At 38.9% G+C, this 18,382-nt stretch overlaps 2 protein-coding genes across 3 annotated transcripts in view; both read left to right on the plus strand.

Moving 5' to 3' along the window:
• KDM5A (lysine demethylase 5A) overlaps window positions 1–18,382 on the plus strand; it is a 136,874-nt gene that overhangs the window by 88,262 nt on the left and 30,230 nt on the right. Inside the window, exon 28 of one of the 2 annotated variants that reach the window (XM_025400961.1) lies at window positions 7,351–8,679. In XM_025400961.1, the coding sequence (XP_025256746.1) occupies window positions 7,351–7,557 (207 nt within the window). In that variant the 3' untranslated portion in view covers window positions 7,558–8,679. Of the gene's footprint in view, window positions 1–7,350; window positions 8,680–18,382 lie in introns of those variants that run through there. The other variant, XM_025400962.1, reaches the window with a different exon arrangement.
• SLC6A13 (solute carrier family 6 member 13) overlaps window positions 7,542–18,382 on the plus strand; it is a 64,149-nt gene continuing 53,308 nt past the window's right edge. Inside the window, exon 1 of the mRNA XM_025400964.1 lies at window positions 7,542–7,567. Within this exon, the coding sequence (XP_025256749.1) occupies window positions 7,561–7,567 (7 nt within the window). The 5' untranslated portion in view covers window positions 7,542–7,560. The remainder of the gene's footprint in view (window positions 7,568–18,382) is intronic.

Consider the following 18,382-nt stretch of genomic DNA (forward strand, 5'->3'; position numbering starts at 1 on the left):
CCCTGTAAGGTGACTCAGAGAACGAAATACCTTGTCAAATGGTCCCAGTGGCCTGAAGAAAATCCTGGGCCAGTATTGTGAGAGCTGTGGCCAATTGCATTAAGATTGTATTCCAAAGACTTGAAACTTTTAGTCCATATCTTACTCACACTCAGACCTGTAAGCACTCTCCTAAATGGAATATAATTTTCTTCAAATCTTTGGGAACAAATAATTCAAACCTATAAATGCATTATTTTAGGCTGCGCACGGTGGCTCATGTCTGTAACCCCAGCACTTTGGGAGGCCGAGGCGGGTGGATCACCTAAGGTCAGGAGTTTGAGACCAGCCTAGCCAACATGGTGAAAACCCATTTCTACTAAAAATACAAAAAATGAGCCGGGTGTGGTGACGTGCACCTGTAATCTCAGCTACTCGGGAGGCTGAGGCAGGGGAATCACTTGAACCTGGCAGGCAGAGGTTGGAATGAGCCGAGATCGCTCCATTGTGCTCCAGCTTATGCAAAAAGAGTGAAACTCCATCTCAAAAAAAAAAAAAAAAAAACCAAAACGTTATTTTAAAATTTCCAACCCTAAAATTTAAGTGTAGTAATTCTGTTTTGGCCGTTCTTTAGATACGAACTTTTGAGAGTAATAGACTTTATGAAAAATTCCAGTTGTTTAAATGATTGGAGGCCCCTGTTACAGTTCTTATCAAGAATATTGATAAATCTGTAGTTTTAATTTTATTATACTCATTATACTATTTGATGTTTAGAATTCTCATAGTGCCTCAGTTTGAAAATATAAACAAATAAAACTGCATCTCTATTCCCTATAGGTTATGCCCTCACTTTTTCAATGAAATACTTAAACATTTTTAGAGCTTGAAGGGACCAAGAGTTTACCTTGTTCAGGCTGCTCATTTTACAGCTGGTGCAACCAGGACTCAGGGGAGGTAATTACGTGACCAAAGTTACAGAGCTGTTCAGCAGCAAAACCAAAAGTAGATCCCTAGATCCCGGCTCTCAGACCAGGCTCTCTCCACTAACACCTCTGCCCCGTCGGTAACTGAGGTGTAAGTACAAAAACACATTCCAAAACTAAATGACACATATTTAAATGAGATGTATTGGGGGTATTCTGTTCATTTTTTGGAAAATGAATGCTGCATATAGTAAAATACATATCCTGTAGTCTAATCTTCCAAGGCAGACAGCTGTAAATATTTTAGTGTTTCCTTCCCAGTTTTTTTCTATGGCATTTGTTTTATGTCATTGTCAGACTGTTCACTGACTTGCATCTATTCATTGTATAAGCATTCTATGTTATAAACATTTTAAAGCATTTTAGTACATATATATGTGCGTATTATTTTTATCTTTAATTTTGCGTTTATTTCCATCTGAGTTTGTTTATTAAAGAGGCTGAGGAAGAGTTAACTTTCTCTTTGGGCACCAAAGTGCAGCGGTTCAGCACTGGCAGAGCCGTCTCCCTTTTCTTTCTCCCTTAATTTTATGGTAGTTTAAAGATGAGCAGCAAAGTAGGATGTTTCCGTTTTAAACTTTCCTGTCGTTCTTTCTATCATGTTTGTATCTCATGAGCCTTTTGTCTTATTTTTGTACTTTTTCTCCTTATCACTTAATCTTTCCCCTCCCTTCTGCTCAGCATTTAAATAGGTTTCAGTTCATCTATTATTATTGTTGTCTTCTTTTTTTTTTTTTTTGAGACGGAGTCTCGCTCTGTTGCCCAGGCTGGAGTGCAGTGGCCGGATCTCAGCTCACTGCAAGCTCCGCCTCCCGGGTTCCTGCCATTCTCCCGCCTCAGCCTCCCGAGTAGCTGGAACTACAGGCGTGGCCACCTCGCCCGGCGAGTTTTTTTGTATTTTTTAGTAGAGACGGGGTTTCGCCGTGTTAGCCAGGATGGTCTCGATCTCCTGACCTTGTGATCCGCCCGTCTCGACCTCCCAAAGTGCTGGGATTACAGGTTTGAGCCACCGCGCCCGGCCTACTGTTGTCTTCTTATAGCAATATAAACACTTAGGCTGTTTTTTTTTTCATTTGCTTTGAAATTGTCAAATTAACAGGTGCCCTGCCTTATTCAAAGGGTTATGATGATAAGACGAAACAATCTCTATGAAAGCACTTGTTAACCAAAAAATGCAACGTAAATGCTAAGATGTGATCATTAGTTTTGAAAGAACTGTGAGATTTGCTTCTAATAGTATAGGTGTTTTGTAAACAAAATCTTTAAACAAAATCTAGAGTTATCATCTACATTTTGATGGAGCAAAAGGAGATTTGGCTGAGAGCTCAGAGAAAGTGTTTATTTTGAACTGTTAAAATACATAAAGGTGAGCAATGTGTGCCCCACCCTATGTTGTTAGTTTATATAATGTGTTTCATTTTAAGCAAAAGTTATTTCAGATTATAGATATTTTGCCTGTTACTGCTATTTTGCGGTTTTTATGGTTCTACATGTTTGTTCCTGACATTGATTTTACTAAATAACAGTTACAGTTCTATAAAAGTTTCTGTAAAGAATGTTAAAACTGGCCGGGCGCGGTGGCTCAAGCCTGTAATCCCAGCACTTTGGGAGGCCGAGACGGGCGGATCACGAGGTCAGGAGATCGAGACCATCCTGGCTGACACGGTGAAACCCCGTCTCCACTAAAAAATACAAAAAACTAGCCGGGCGAGGTGGCGGGCGCCTGTAGTCCCAGCTACTCGGGAGGCTGAGGCAGGAGAATGGCCTGAACCCGGGAGGCGGAGCTTGCAGTGAGCTGAGATCCGGCCACTGTACTCCAGCTTGGGCGGCAGAGCGAGACTCCGTCTCAAAAAAAAAAAAAAAAGAATGTTAAAACTTTCTCAGTGTTTAGTATTTCTCTGAGAAAACTTAATATACAACACACATGTTTAGAACAAAATAAGAAAAGAATGCTTTTGCCAGGTGCAGTGGCCCATCCCTGTAGTCCCAGCTACTCAGAAGGTTGAGACAGGAGGATTGCCTGAGCCCAGGAGTTCAAGGCTATAGTTAATGTGCTATGGTTGCACCTGTGATTGCCCCACTGCACTCCAGCCTGGGCGAGACAGGGATACCCTGTCTCAAAAAGAAAAAGATTGGCAAGATGATGTTTAAAAAAAAAAAAAAGAAAAGAAAATCATGCGTTTTAGGGCAGTTTGTTCTTTAAAATATCATTCTGCAAAAAATAACTTCTAGGGTTCACTTGTTTTTAGGTGAATTCTCTGACCAGTAATTACTATTATTTCTCTAACCAATAATGACTATGACTTTTCCCCCAAAATATGCAGATAGAAATTTTTTTTTTTGAGACAGGGTCCTACTGTGCTGCCCAGCCTGGAATCCAGTGTGTGGTCATGGCTCACTGCAGTCTTGATCTCCTGGGCTCCGGCAGTCCTCCTACCTCAGCCTCCTGAATAGCTGGGACTACAGGCACATGCCACCACACCCAGCTCTTTTTTTGAGAAATACTCTTTTAAAAATTAAAAGAAAGATTAAATGAGGCTAGTTTAAATGTGCCTAGCCTCAATTTCAAGGTGTTTTAGAAAAAGAAAGACAATACCAGAATAATATAAAAGGTTTTGAAAAAATAATTTTTCCTTTGATTATTAAATTAATGTCAAGCTGAAATTATTATTAACAAAGAACTAGTTTTAAAAAGTTAATTTTAAAGTTCAGAATCTTTTTCTGTCAGAACTCTTTATTCAGTCTTATTGGTACCAAAGATAAAACAAGTTAACTGGAAAAAGACCAAATTCTTTCAGGCTACTAATTTAAGTAGTATTTTTCTTCTGTATTAGAATAAACATTTAATAGTTTTACTTATGAAAATAGTCTTCTTTTTCTCTTCACTTTTTTTAACCCTCTTATTGTCGGCCTTTTCCTTTACCCATTCCTACTGACATGAGAAGTTTTGTGTGGTAAATTAAGAGACTAAATTTGTGAACTCTGATTTTTACTATTTATTAGCCACCCTGATTTAAGATTTTCACGGGGGTGTTGCCTCAATCAAGGTATTTGCGTTTTCAATGGCTTTACTAGTTCATACCTCCTTTTGGCACAGATAATCAAAGATTGTTACCTAAATGTGTGTAATACACACACACGCGTGCACACGCGTGCATGATGTTCAGCTAGAGTAACCAACTGTCCCAGTTTCCCTGGGACTTTCCCTGTTTCAGCACTGAAATTCCCACATACTGAGAAATCTGTCATTCCTCGGCAAATTGGGAGGGTTGGTCACTGAATATTGAGAGCACCAAGAAAATAATACACAAGGATTCTGAACGTGTGTTGTAGTTCACTAAATGAATTGTTTTCCTTTTTCAAATCTTGCTTTTACTAGGAAACTTGGGGTGCAAGATATTAAATGCCAAAATAACAAAAGCTCAGTTTAATTACTAAGCTAAGAATATCACTAAATTACCAGATTTTCTTCTTTCCCAGTGCAGTACTATTCTTTAAGAAATGAACAAAATATACTATGCCAAGTATTTTTTCTTAAGTGTAAATATGAAACCATACAGCAAAACATGAATATTAAACTAATATTTCGTTTTAATGTATTTCTTTTTAAAACAGACATTTCCCCCAGATCTAAACATAGTAACCTATTTGTACTGTGGTGTAGAATCTGTTACCATTTAGTATTTGAACAGTTCACAGCTGTGAAGTTTAATAATTCTTTTTGTGATTCACTAAATACATCTCCCTAGAAATAATGAAAAGGGAAATGACAGTTTATACAGTTTTCCAAATTCTGTGTTCTTGAGTTTTCAGGACACTACCTGGTCTGTTGCCCCTGTGTCAGAATCATCTGTGGCTTCAGTTGGCATCCCAGACTTTAGTTTGCTTTATGATGCTGTGGACCTTTCACAGAAGAGTAGGACTCACATTTGATTGTTAGTAGATGAGCATGATAAAAAAGATATTGGTAAAGAGAAGGACTATTTTTACTTGTTCTATTATCAGGCTAAATTGTTACATAACCTGTAGTCCAGGTTAGAATTTGTGTACCAATATCTCAAGAAAGGTTATAGATCTTTTGAAATGGGAGATCTAGGCTTAGGAAGGGACCTTGAGTGAAAATCATAAAAGGGAAAGTCTTGTCTTATTTGCGAGAGAATTTTGGGAAATTGGTAAGCCAGTGAGTATAGTGCAAACACTAGGTTTCAAAAGACCTGGGACACTTCTTTATAGCAAATACTGATACATTGATAACGTTCTTATCCGATGGATTAGCATGAATGGGGACTAGACTGGATTAAGAGGGTTGGAGATAAGGGTAAAGGTATCTGTTGGTTCACGGGTACCATCATAAACAGCATAGTATCTCAAACCTGGGCAGCGCAGAGAACCACAATTTATCCAGTTCCCTTTATGTGTCCCAAACAGCCAAAACACTTGAGTGCACCTACTCTAACAGCCAGCATTTTGTGAGTCTTTACTGCTTGCAGTACTTTAATTTTTACATTTTGCACAGATGCCATTATTTCCCTTTTTATTTTTTGGTCTCTGATTAGTTTGCTACAATAGGAACATTTTGGTGAGTTTTTTTATTGCACAGACTTCAGAAGCTAAACAAACAATTACAGAACAAAACCAAATCTGTTTAGGAAGGTATTGTTAAGTTGCTCTGAATTTACAGGAAGTGATGTCACAGAGGGCCAGCAGCAATCGGATTTAGAATATATAAGAATCACTTGGGAGCTGATTAAAAATGTAAGCTTCTGGCTTGTACTCCCCAGACATTCTGAGTTCATAGGGTGATAGGTCCCAGCTGCATGTTTAACAAAACACAATAGATGATTCTGATGCCAGTGGTCTACACACTTTGAAAAGCAGTGCTGCAGACAGTTATATCAAGGTGCAAAACATTTTGTGTAGTGTAGGATAATGAGTAGAGCCATGAGACCATGACTGAAAAGTGCCTCCAGTATCCTAGGCAGTGAATTAGGTGTTTTGCCATACATTATTTCATTGGATCCTCTCGGTAATCTAGTAATTAATGTCATCTGCATTTTTCAGATGAGGAAATTGAGCCACTCAATGAGGTTAAGTGACTTGCTTGAAATTACACACTGAAACTCAGAACTTCTGAGTTGAGTAATCTTTATGTTAAACAGTATTGTTTCTTAAGATCTAGAACTTTAGAATAGGAACAATACAAGTAGAATATCATTTTGACAAATTATTTTTCCCACCCCTTATTACAAGCCTAAAACTACTAACATGACTACTGTGGTTTGACAATTGTTTTATAGGACATGGAAACGAATTTTGAAAACCACTCACTTTCTGTGAATGAAACTCATTTACCTAGCCAAAACCTCCTTCACCTGTTCTTTCTTATAAGTTGTATAGAGTTACTTCTTTGATCCCTTTCTGTTCCTTCCTTTGATATCAGGTAAAGCTCACGGTTTTAAGTGGCTTCTTATGTTGCCAATGAAATGACCAATCTTTGTATTGAGGTGAGGGAGAGTGGCTCTTTTCAACTTAAATGTTCTTGTCTGCCATGACATTAGCTGTAAAAACTACCACAATCAGCCTTCAAATACAAAAGCCAAAAGTCACTTTATTGTTAACTCTTAAGTCCAAGGCTTAAAGTCACCAAACTACAATCCCTTCCTAGCCTCCTGTAATCAGAGTATTGTCAGAAGGGTCAAGTCTGACACCTGCCGCTGACCTGTCAGGTTTTCAGATTTGAATTTTAAGCCCCAGAGTGATCTATTGACCTGTGTCTTTGACTGTTATAATTGGTTAATTTGTAAGATTTGACATCTGATATTTGCTAACTTTTTATAGGGAGTTGTATTTGTAACGGAAGAAGAGAAGAATAAAAAATATTAGTTTTAAAAGTGGCCTATGTGACTGCTTTTCTAAAAAGGTATTTAATGCTCTTAGTACTTTGGCTTATCTCTTTGAAATAAAGCTAATACACAGGATTGCCTTCACATTGTTGTACTCTTCCTTTCTTGATTGATAATTGCATTGTCTTAGAGCCTAGAAATTGTTAATATTAGCTAAAACTACTTGGCTGCTCTATTAGAAGTTCCCTTTTTGTCAAATTTTTCTCAAACATGTTTCTGCCTCACAAGGAGCCCCAGGTATTCATGAGGTAATGGAGTACCTAAGAGGCCTAATTTTGTGGACACACTATGGTAAAATATAATTTTGGGGTATTAACTTCTCAGCTTCTGTCTTTAAAAAATAACCCCATAAGAAGTCATTGCCTATCTCTAGACATCCCAGTTGTTTGCTATCATTTAAGCCAAGAAAGCTCTTTGGTTTGCTTTTATTCTAGGCTTAATGTTTATGTAACCTTAACATTCCCCAATCTTGTTTCCTACAGGTAGACTGGGTACAATGTGATGGTGGCTGTGATGAGTGGTTTCATCAAGTTTGTGTGGGTGTATCTCCAGAAATGGCTGAAAATGAAGATTACATCTGTATAAACTGTGCAAAGAAGCAGGGGCCAGTTAGCCCAGGTCCAGCACCACCTCCTTCCTTCATAATGAGCTACAAACTACCAGTGGAGGATCTGAAAGAGACCAGTTAGCAGATGCTTGGTTAGTTTGGGACATGGGGGGAAATGGACCACATTGAGACCTTAGTCATCAAGTAGAGTGGTTTCTATCCACTTGGAATGTTGCTTCCAAAGATGAATGGCCTTCAGAGAAAGTCCTCTTAGTGCTGGCTTCCTCTTTGCATGGACTCTGGGGGTTACATTCTCTGTCAACATATCTATGCAGAGGGTGTCTTCTTTGGTACAGCAGCCAATAGTTCATGTCTCCTTTGAGTGTGGTTTACTGCATTAAGGCCAGATGCTTGATTGAGCTCTAGGGTGGCTGGTTAGTATTAATACATTGGTGTGCTAACAGGGCATGTAGGATGTGGCTTTTGTCCAGCTGATAGTAGTTAGAGACTTACAACTTAGGAGCAGCACCAACTGAAGGTGCTAATTGCTTGGATCACCTTCACTGGGATAGTTGGAGAGGGATTGGAGTACCACTTTCCTTCCACTGTTACCTGGTACTTAATGCCCTAAAGATACAACTAGGAGTAACAGGGCCAAAGTTATTTCTGTTAGACGTCAAAGAATGGTATCACAGTCTATTGACATCGGCTATTTGTGCTTGTTTGTGCTAGAAGAACACCCCACATAGGAGAACCTCTCAGCTGGGGCAGGTCACCTTATCTTTGTAAGAATGAGGATGTCATCTAGATCAGAAATCGGACTAGATTGGATTCTGGGGAGAAGAACCTACTACAAGGCAAGGAGCCGTTTTTTGGCATTGAAAAGTCTTGCTGTCTTGGGTCTACATTTTAGGGAAGAGCAGGTACATGGATTCAGGCCTCTGCCAAAAAAAAAAGAGAAGAAGATGACGACGATGACCAGTCATACTATCTTACTGAGCCGCAGTGATGCATGCTTTTCGGGGAAGACTTCATTCACAAGTATTCCAGACACCAGGCTTCAGGCATGGCCATGAGCAAGACCAGCAGATAACAGCTTTTTGCCTTGCAGCCCTGACCCCAATGTCTGCTGTTTCCAACACTGGCAATTTCTAACCACGGCCCGCAGCAGATGCTGTTGAATAACGCCATGGCTTCATCAGAGGATGCGGAGCTGTAGTGCCTCTGGGTGATGAAGTTGTTTTAGTAAATCCATTTTTAAAAAGAAAAAAAAAGGACTTGTTTTTACTTTTTTCTAAATGTCTCTGACTACTGACTGTTCTATAAATAGATTATTTTTCCTTTTTTAATATACATATATGAATATATAAATATATATATTTACTGTTACCAGCAGCATACGACAGAGTTTCAACATCAAAAATCCATTTGGGGGCTTGCTTTTTCTTTTTTGCTTTAAAAAAAAAAATCCCATTCCTTCCTTGTAGTACAAGGAGTTAGCACTCCCTCCTCCATCCCAGCCTGACCAGATCTTCCATTTTGCTTTTGTTCCTGTAGATAATTATATGTCCTTTGTATGTTGGGACTTGTTCCTGTCTGTGGGGAAACTTGGTCTCACTCTAGTCTGTGCTGGCTGTTTTTCCTGTTGTGTGTGAATGTTTGAAACTATGGTGCTGTGTCCTCTTCCCTCCTGTTGTGTTCTCTGTTCTTAAGATTTTAGGTAAGCTGTATGTAAACTCTTAGTAGAAGGGGACTAATTTTTTTTAAAGGACAAAAAAAAAAAGACTAAAAATAGTGTTTTGTCATCACTGTCTGTCTGGTGTGTTTATTTTGGTTTAAAAAAATCTGTGGTTTGACTTAAATTCATCAGTTTTCCTTTTAAAGGGGGGATTGGGGTGGACCTAGCAACGGCTTATAGTCTCCTTTTCCCTTTTTGCCCCAGTCTCTTTTAAAGAACTGTCTTCTAGTAACTAGAAGTGAAATGTACTGTCCAGTTACAGTTTGAGTGGGTATGAGATTTAACTCAAAAGGCATCTTACAAAAAGAAACATGTTTTCTTATAAAATCCAATTTATGTAAATGTTTTCTCTGTAGTTCATACTACCTACTTTTTATTCATTCTTTCCTTAATACTGTATAACCTTTTGAGTGTTTTGACTTGTCCAGAGGTTTGTTAGTGTTGCTGTGCATGTGTCTTGAGGTCTCATCTCAAGTAAGTTTGTGTATGATCCAAGATTTCAGTGGATATTGCAAGGCAACTAATGAACCGATTTCATAAGTTTTCCTTTTGCCAAACTAACGATTATCAATTAAGAATTTCCTCTGGTTGATGTTATACAAGAAAGCACAATATTTTTTGCCTTTTGGTCTTCTTTGTAAAAGTCTTCAGATACTTGTGGGTTAAAAATTGAATGTAATGTTAAGTGACAGATGCCTGGAATACATTTACAATTTTTATTTTTCCTTCCTAATCATCCATTAACTAGTCCACCATCAGTGGAGAGTCATGAGGATGCTGAGAAAGTATGACTAGCTTCCTGTTACCTTCTGACGTTTTGAAACTTAAATATGTCTTTTCATTGATACTGTGGGATTTTCTTTATTTACTTGAAAGTCATGGAGGATTTGGTATGACCTGACCACAGGTTTAGACCAAGGCTGAGAAGAACAGAAGGGAGAAATTAATGGCAAAACAAAAAAATAAACAAATCTGCAGTTTTGGAATTAATGAAACAAGATTGATCTATTTAAAGAAATGTTGGTGTTCTAATACAAAGCATTATTTTCACTTAGAGAAAATTATTTACAACGTGCTCTCTTCTGTATTGTAATATTTTGTATTAAGACATGATTTAAAATGTCTTTCTACCCTTCTTATCTCCTCTGAACTGCAACTGAAGTTGCAATTCTTCATCATTAGTATTTTAACCTTGGCAAAGGTTATAGAAAGAAAAATGGAAAAATGGTAGGCCTTTGGTATTCTTAAAAGCTAAGTCATTAGAACTATGCAGATCCCCAAGTGTAGAAGTACAAATGTAGCACTAGTAGTTAGCTTTCTAGCTGGGGGAGGAGACGGGACTTTCCGCAGATGTTTATTTTGCTTCCTGATACGTACTGCAGCAGAGCCATGTTGATGTGTAGATGCGGGACTTCCTCACTAAGCTGCTGCACACCAGCTTTGCCTGCATGATTCAAATTTGTGCCTCAGTAAAATTATAAATTATTGCATGTCATACTCTGAATAATTGAAAAGGCAAACATCAAACCTGTGATTGCCCACAGTGTACTTTAATAATAAAAATCATGGCAGCCAGGTGTACTCCAGTGCAGTGTAGTCAGGAGGCTGAAGTGGGAAGATTGCTTGAACCTAGGAGTTTGAGTCCTGCCTGGTCAACAGTGAGACCCCGTCTCTCTCTCTCTCTCTCTCTCTCTGTCTCTCTACCCCTCCTTTTTTTTTTTTTTTTTTTTTTTAAAAAAGAAAGGACAAAGGCTGACCTGTAAGATTAGCATGATTTTACCTGTGCTTTACTTCTGTTCTTCTCTACTTTTGTCTTTAGTAGGTGTCCAGAAAATGTCTTTTTGTGCTGCTTAATTTTTGGATTCTGGATGCAATTCAGTGCATGTAAAGAAACTACTTGCTTGTCAGTAATTTAATTCTGTAGTACATTTGTGTGAATATCAACCAGCACTTACAGTAGGAGAATGAAAAGAAAAACTGAGAAAGCCTCTCTTTCAAAGGATGGGATAATCCACTTTTTAAGGGAGAAAGTGACAGTTTGGAGTGGGATTTGAAAAGTGTAAATGGTGGAAAAATTTGAGCTGTTGAAGTCCCACATATAACCAGATTTGATAAAGTTTCACATGTGGATTAGCTTTGTGTGTGTAGAAGGTGCTTTTACAGCAGGTCCTTAAATACTCCTTTTGAAATTCCTTTTTTTAAAAAATCATACCATTACTTCTTTGGATATGAATGTCCCAAGTGGTATCTCATACTGTAGTATGAGGAAGAATGGATGTTAATGTATTGTTTTGAATTTTGGTCTTCTCTTGTCCTGGATCATATCCAGTCACCACTATGCAACAAATGATGTGCACTGGGCAAGGATATGATGGGTTATTCAAGCTGTATCTTGCTTGTTTTTTCTTTTGCAGTACTCCAAGTGGTCTAAACAGGAATGTCTTGTAAACCTCAAGACTCCCTATTGATTATTCCCTTACATATTTATTTACAATTTATCAGGGCAATTGGTGGTGCCTTATGAAAAGCATAACTTGATTTCTTGATCTTTGAGCATGTTTTGTGTTTCTTCTGTTTTCTGAAAGAATATTAGATATGGTTGATTGCATTACATCTAAAAGATTTAAAAATTATGTGTATGCTCAGGTTCCCCACACCCACCCCCACCCCCACCCCCTGTCATTTACATTGGTGGCAACTTTAAATGGTAACGAAGTAAAAGTACATTTTGGTAGGGAGTATTGCTAATCCTGAGGAAAACTAGTGAGTATGTGGGAGCCACCTTTAACCTGTGCCAAAGCAGTTTCTAATTTCATTTGCTCTCTTAACTGCAAAATAAAGAACTGAGCTGAAATAATTTGATCAGTGGTGTGATTAGCCTATTATCATTGCTGAGAATAGTGTTTTTGGAGTGTGAAGTGATTCCTGAAGATTTCACCTGCCTTCTGTTTCCAGCAAGAATCCAGTGATGACCAACACATTTCCTCACCTTTGGTTCTTGAGAAGTTTATCCCTTTGCAACAAACCATTAATAGGGAAGACAAGGAAATGCTTTCCTTTTCTCTTTGGCTTCTTAACCAATTCAGACCCCAAGTTACTTCAGAGAAGCAAATGGTACCTTTTCCCCATTGCCAAGGATCCCAGCTTATGCAGATATGAAGGACAGATCATTTCTGAAAATGTTAAGACTCTGCTTGCTGTGAACTTGGCCTCAAAACAGTTTCATGAAATGTGTAACTCTCTATGTGTATATTAGGAGGAGGGTTGGTGGAAAGAGCAGGGGCAGGGAGGGAAATCTGATTACCTCCTGGGAAATAATTTTCTTGCCAACAAAAAGATACACTTGAAGTTTCTTAAGGTGGCAAATCCATTAAAAAAAAAATTGTGTTGGACTCTCCCAGTTTAGATCAAGTATTTCTTGGGGGTCTTGACATTGTGGTTGATACCAGTAAATGAAAGATCCAGAATATTTTCATTTAAAGCTCAACCATTAATTGGAACATGGTGAAACATTTTACGCATTATAAAAGTAGGGAACAGTACAAAAGAATGCAATCAAATACTATATTATGTAAATAAACTAGAGTGATTTTGGAATTTCAGTCTCTTCGGTCCTTCTCACTTGTTTGTTCTTTGAAGTGTATTTCTACCTTGGTAGGAAGAAAGACTTGATTTAATCTTTCCTTAAAGATCCATGAAATTTCTTTATTAGGCAGAACTTCTCCCTAGCCTTATCTCTGGAGCTAGGTTGTGTATCTTGTCCGTGGGGGGAAAAAGGCACCACAAGAAGAAGCTTTAGAAATGGCTTGGTGGTCCCACCTTGTGTTAAGGAGCCTTTTTGAAGGTGTCAGGGACATAGGATGAAATCAGAATTTTCTTTAGTTTCAAAAAAGGTTTTCAGAAGCCCAGATGAGAACCTTAGAATTACATAATGTAAAGAACACTGGATTTAGGAATAAAATAATCTGGGTTTTAGCTCTATGTTTGGCCCCTTATGTGAGTTGCTTATCTATTGTGGACCTTGGTTTCTTACCATATGCAAGTTAGTCACAAAGAAACAAGTTATAGCCCCTCCCCTTGACAGGGTAAGACGTAGATGATTTCTAAGGATGTTTCTTCCTGAAAAGGTTATAGAATTTAAAGATGACAACAGAGGCTGTATAGTCCAAATCCCCATTTAATGAGAGAAAAATTGATTTGGCCCTCCTGAGGACAGAACATACAGTGTCTGTCCTATCTCTTGGAAAAATCTAAGTATTGGTCACTAACATGTATCGGAGCTTGCCTATAGTCTTCCCTCTGCTGGGGTCTGAATTTTGCGGCATTTTCGAGCACTTTCCCTTTTGCCGTGGGACTAGCATATCTGCATCTCTCTATTCCATTCAGTGCTGAACTCCCTGGAGGTAAGGCGAGAGTGTTAGACACATTTGACAAACCTAGCCTAACCGTTCCGTCATCTGTGGGCCCCTTCCCTCTGCAGATTCTGCTGCTCTGTTGAGACCAGCAGCTTTAGTCTTTCTGACCTAGCCCTGCCATCTCTAACTGGGGCTAAACTTCACTGAGACACAAAACAGCATATCATTCGTGTTGTCTTTGGAACCTTGAGTAACAATTCAAACTCATGTCACCTTGGTCACTTCCCAGGACTTGTTTTGTCATAGAAGCATCTCGTTCCAGAGTTCAGTTGAAACATTGAGAGACTGGTTTGATTCCCTTTGCTTCTCATCCCTATAATGCATTGCTGCCATCTGAAATAAGCCCATCCAGTCATCAGGCCTCAAATTGCTACCTGTTTTCCTCAATTCGTTTTACCGTTGCTGCCGTCCTTGCCAGTTCTTTGCATTATAGAGATTTTCATTCCCTATTCCTTTGTAAATATGCTTTTCTGCTTTTTCATTAACTAGAAACAGACTCTCCCTCAGCCATACTTGCCTTAGGACTCTTTCAAGTGGAGAGTGTTCGTCTTCTCACTTTTCTGCCGGTGAATGGATGGACTACAGGGTCTGCTGCCCCTGTGTTCTTGATTGCCACTGCTACACCGTTGTTCCGTCCCGAGGCTTCTGCTGTTCAGCTGCACCGTCTGTCCTCCTCACCACCATCTCTGGTCACTCCCCTTCATTTATGGAAGGGACTTTGATGATTGATGGGCATCTCTTTCCCCAGTGCTGCCATCATTCTGGGCAGTTTCATTAGTCATGGATGACCTTAATTTCTGGACCTCCATCTCCACTAGTCATTTTCACTCCATTTAGCAAACCAGTTTTAAGTCAACACTTTGGACTCATCAGAAATTTATTTTCTGAAATGTAGAATCGATAATTTATTCTATGATTTTAATGTCCTTTAATTTCTCCTTCTCAGTATACAGTATACTTATTCTTTGACCTCAAGAAGCCTCCAGTTCCTTAACCAACCTTCCCCACCCCCCCCACCCCCGTTTGTCAGTTTACTCTGGCTTTACCGCTTCCCCGTTTAGCATCGACTGTGGCCTGTCGCTCTGGCTCTGCAGAAACTTATCCCTGGATCAGTTTGGCTGTCTGACTTCTTTGCTTTCATGGGCGGCTGCGTACTACTGAGTGTGTACCAGTGGTTGGTGGCACCACAGATGGACTCGAGTAGGTAGGTGCTTGAAGCAGTTCAGCAGCCCTGGCCGTCCAGCAACCTCTTCCATTCTTAAAGACTATTTCAGATTTTCACCTCTTGTCAAATAGCCTGTCACCTCTGCTGCCTCTGCAGAGGCCTACCCTCCTAACGGGTAAATTGAAGCTAACAGGAGAGCTGCTAAGCTTCTTCCTCAGTTATCTATATCATCATCCTCATCTGTCCCAGAGGAGGGGTCTGTCCTGTGGTCAACACTATGAAAGTATAGGTGAATGAGCTAATCAGTGAATCCTATCCCATTGTAACTCCTTAGAGACCTTGTTCTGTCAGTCAGCCCTTTATCTTCCGCATCTTTCATTCAGCATATAATTTCAAGCTCTGTATTGAACAGGAGAGCTCAACTCCTATATGTTTTCCCTTGAGCCTGTCTCTTTTCCTGTTCTCTTCTTCTTCTTGAAATGCTACCTCTTCAGAGGCCCCCATGTTTTCTCTTGCAATGGCCTGTTCTATTCCATTAGGGGACTTTGCCATATATGGCATGTTTGTGTAAAAGTTCCACGAGAGCCTAGGTTTTGTTTCCTTTATCTCTCCATATGCAGCAACTAGAACAATACTATGCATAAACATTGAACAGATAACTTGAAGGAATGCTGTTTCATGCCTTCGTTCCTTCCTATACATTATTGCTCCCCTGTTGTTCTCTGTTTGGACTGCCATAACCTCATCTGCCTTTTCTCCTTACTACTTTCTCATTCTTCAAAATTCAGCTCATCCCAAAATTCCTCTGAGAAGTTCTTCAGGTTACTCCTCTCCATCTAATCTGAGTTAGATGTCCTTTCTTGGAGCTCTAATAGCGTTTAGACTAGACACCAGTCCTCAAAGTGAGGCTTCTGCATGGACAGCATCACCGTCATCTGGGAATTCATTAGAAATGCAAACTATGAGGCCCTACCCTAGACTTTCTAAATCAGAAACTCTGGGAATGGGGCCAGCAACCTGCGTTTTAACAAGCCCTGAAGGTGACTGTGATGCATGCAAAGTTTGAGGACCACTAGAACATAGTTCCTGTAGAATATATCTCCAGGATCTGACACAACACACAGAACAGGATTATTGTGAAGATCTTCCTTATAAAGACCTGAAGTCTATCTTCCTGTAGCCTCATCCATCCTAGTTGAGCATATGAAAAACTAGTTCAGTTGCATCTCTGTTCGGCAGCCTTATAGCATTTGAGGATAGTGGGCATCTCTACTTCTGCACCTCTCGTCCCCAACTCCTCTGGTTTAATATCTTTTTTTTTTCTCATGTGCTCTAACTTTGAATCCCTTCACTTTCCTCATTGGGCTTCTCTGGACAATTCCAACTTACTTCATATCCATCTTAAATACATATTCAAAATACCCTTTTAGCTTTTAACCTACAGCTCTGAAAGGTGGAGCTATACATGTCTATAATCACCCCAGCAAGACAGAGTTCACAATGAACATAGAATTCCATTTGTACAGTTGGAGGTGTTCCCAGGTGGGCGGATTGCTTGAGGTCAGGAGTTCAAGACCAGCCTGGCCAACATGGCGAAACCTCGTCTCTACTAAAAATACAAAATTTAGCCGGGCATGGTAGCGCTTGCCTGTAATCCTAGCTACTCGGGAGGCTGAGGCACGAGAATCAATTGAACCCAGTAGAGGCAGAGGTTACAATGAGCTGAGGTCACGCCACTGCACTCCAGCCTAGGTTTCGGAGGGAGACTCTGCCTCAAAAACAAACCGAACCTGTCGCTCCCATCCTAGACCAATCTAATTGCAAGTATCTCACAGGGAGCCCAAGTATCAATGTTTTTTTGTGCAGCTTTATGGAGGCATAATCTACATACCATAAAATCCACTTATTTTAATACATGATGTTAGCAAATTTAAAGAATTGTGCAACCCTTACCACGTCATACAAACTTCAGAATGTTTCCATCACCCACAAAGAAACTTCATGTCTATTTGGTCAATCCCTGTTTTTCCTCCCAGCCCTAGGTGACCATTAATCTGAGTCTCTCTAGAGTTGCCTTTTCTAGACCTAAACATCAGGATTTTGTTTTTCTGCAGCCAGAGTTGAGAACCGTAGTTCTGAATGCATTATGAGAGACAATGATTTTTAAGGATTATGTATAATAAGTATGTTTTACGTATTTTCATATTTATGACTCCCATCCATACAGTGAATGCATCTATCACCCGTAAGACAAAGATCATTAATTTGATAATGGAACTTAATAGACCATTCTATTATTTTCCTTTTCTACATTTTAGTATCGTATTCAAAATGGCCTCCCATTCTCTCCCAGGTTATTTTAAAACATCTCCAGTCTGCTTTTTTCCCCTTTAGTTCATAAATGAATAGTGCTGGATGATATCTTAGGAGCATTTTCCCTGAGATAATGTCTTCGGTAATGATTGCACGTATTGGTGTTGATTCCATCCTTGAAGTTATTTTCCTTTATCTTTCTCATTGGTGTTTCTTCACTAGAGGTTTTGCTGTCTGATTAACTTATCTGCCAAATAAATGGACTTTTGCTTCATAGGTACACAAACATTTCTAAAACTTTTTTTGGAAAATATATTTCTTTTTTTAAAAAACAAATAGCGCATGCACATTTAAAAAAGAAAGAAAAAATATCCCAAAATGACCAGTTAAGATTTACTTTCAGACAACTCTGTGCATATTTACATATGCTTCTATACAACCATGTACACCTTTGCGTAAATGAGACCACACTCTACGTACTGCTTTGTAATTTGCTTCTTTCACTTAATACTGAGAACATTTGTACGTGACCATAGATATAGATTTGTATTGTTTTTAATGGCTGTATAGTTTTGCATTATACTGAATCTTAATGATGTTTAAGAGCTATGTATATTGAGGACATTATTTTTTTGTTTTGTGTTGCAAATTTTTGACCATGTTGTTATTAGTCTTTTAACCTTATTTATAGTTTTTTTTTTTTGTTATAAAAGTTAAGTTTTATGATGTAAACTTAATCTTTTTGATTTTATAATTCTTGGTTTTCCTGATGTGCTTAGAATGACCTTCCCTACTACAAGATAATAAAAATACCTCCATGATTTTGCTTAAAACTTTTATTCTTTATATTAAATCTTTGTTACATCTTGAATTGATTGGTGTGAAGAATGCCAAGTTTCTTTATTGCTCTGTTGACTACATTTCTTAAGTTTCTTAAATGGTTTGTGTGTCTATGCATGTGTACATATAGTCATTCCAAAACCTCTAATATGCAAACACACTTTACAAATGTGTATACGTTCAGTATTTACTGTATTTGTTATCTAGTGCTGCATAACAGTATTACCACAGACTTAGCAGCTGAAAGCAACACACATGTATTGCCTCACAATTGCTGTGTCAGAAGTCAGGGCACAACTTTGCTGGTACCCTGCTTCAGGGTCTCACGAGGCTGTCATCACAGTGGTGTTCAAGGCTGTGTCATATCTGAAGTGTGAGGAAGAATCTACTTCTAAGCTCATGTGGTTGTTGGCAGCCTTTAGTTCCTTTTGGGTCATCGGAATAAGGGCCTTAGATTTTGGTTGGCCACTGGCCAGAGGCCAGCTTCAGTCCCTTG

Source organism: Theropithecus gelada, chromosome 11 (genome assembly GCF_003255815.1).
Source record: "Theropithecus gelada isolate Dixy chromosome 11, Tgel_1.0, whole genome shotgun sequence".
Classification (NCBI taxonomy): Eukaryota; Metazoa; Chordata; class Mammalia; order Primates; family Cercopithecidae; genus Theropithecus; species Theropithecus gelada.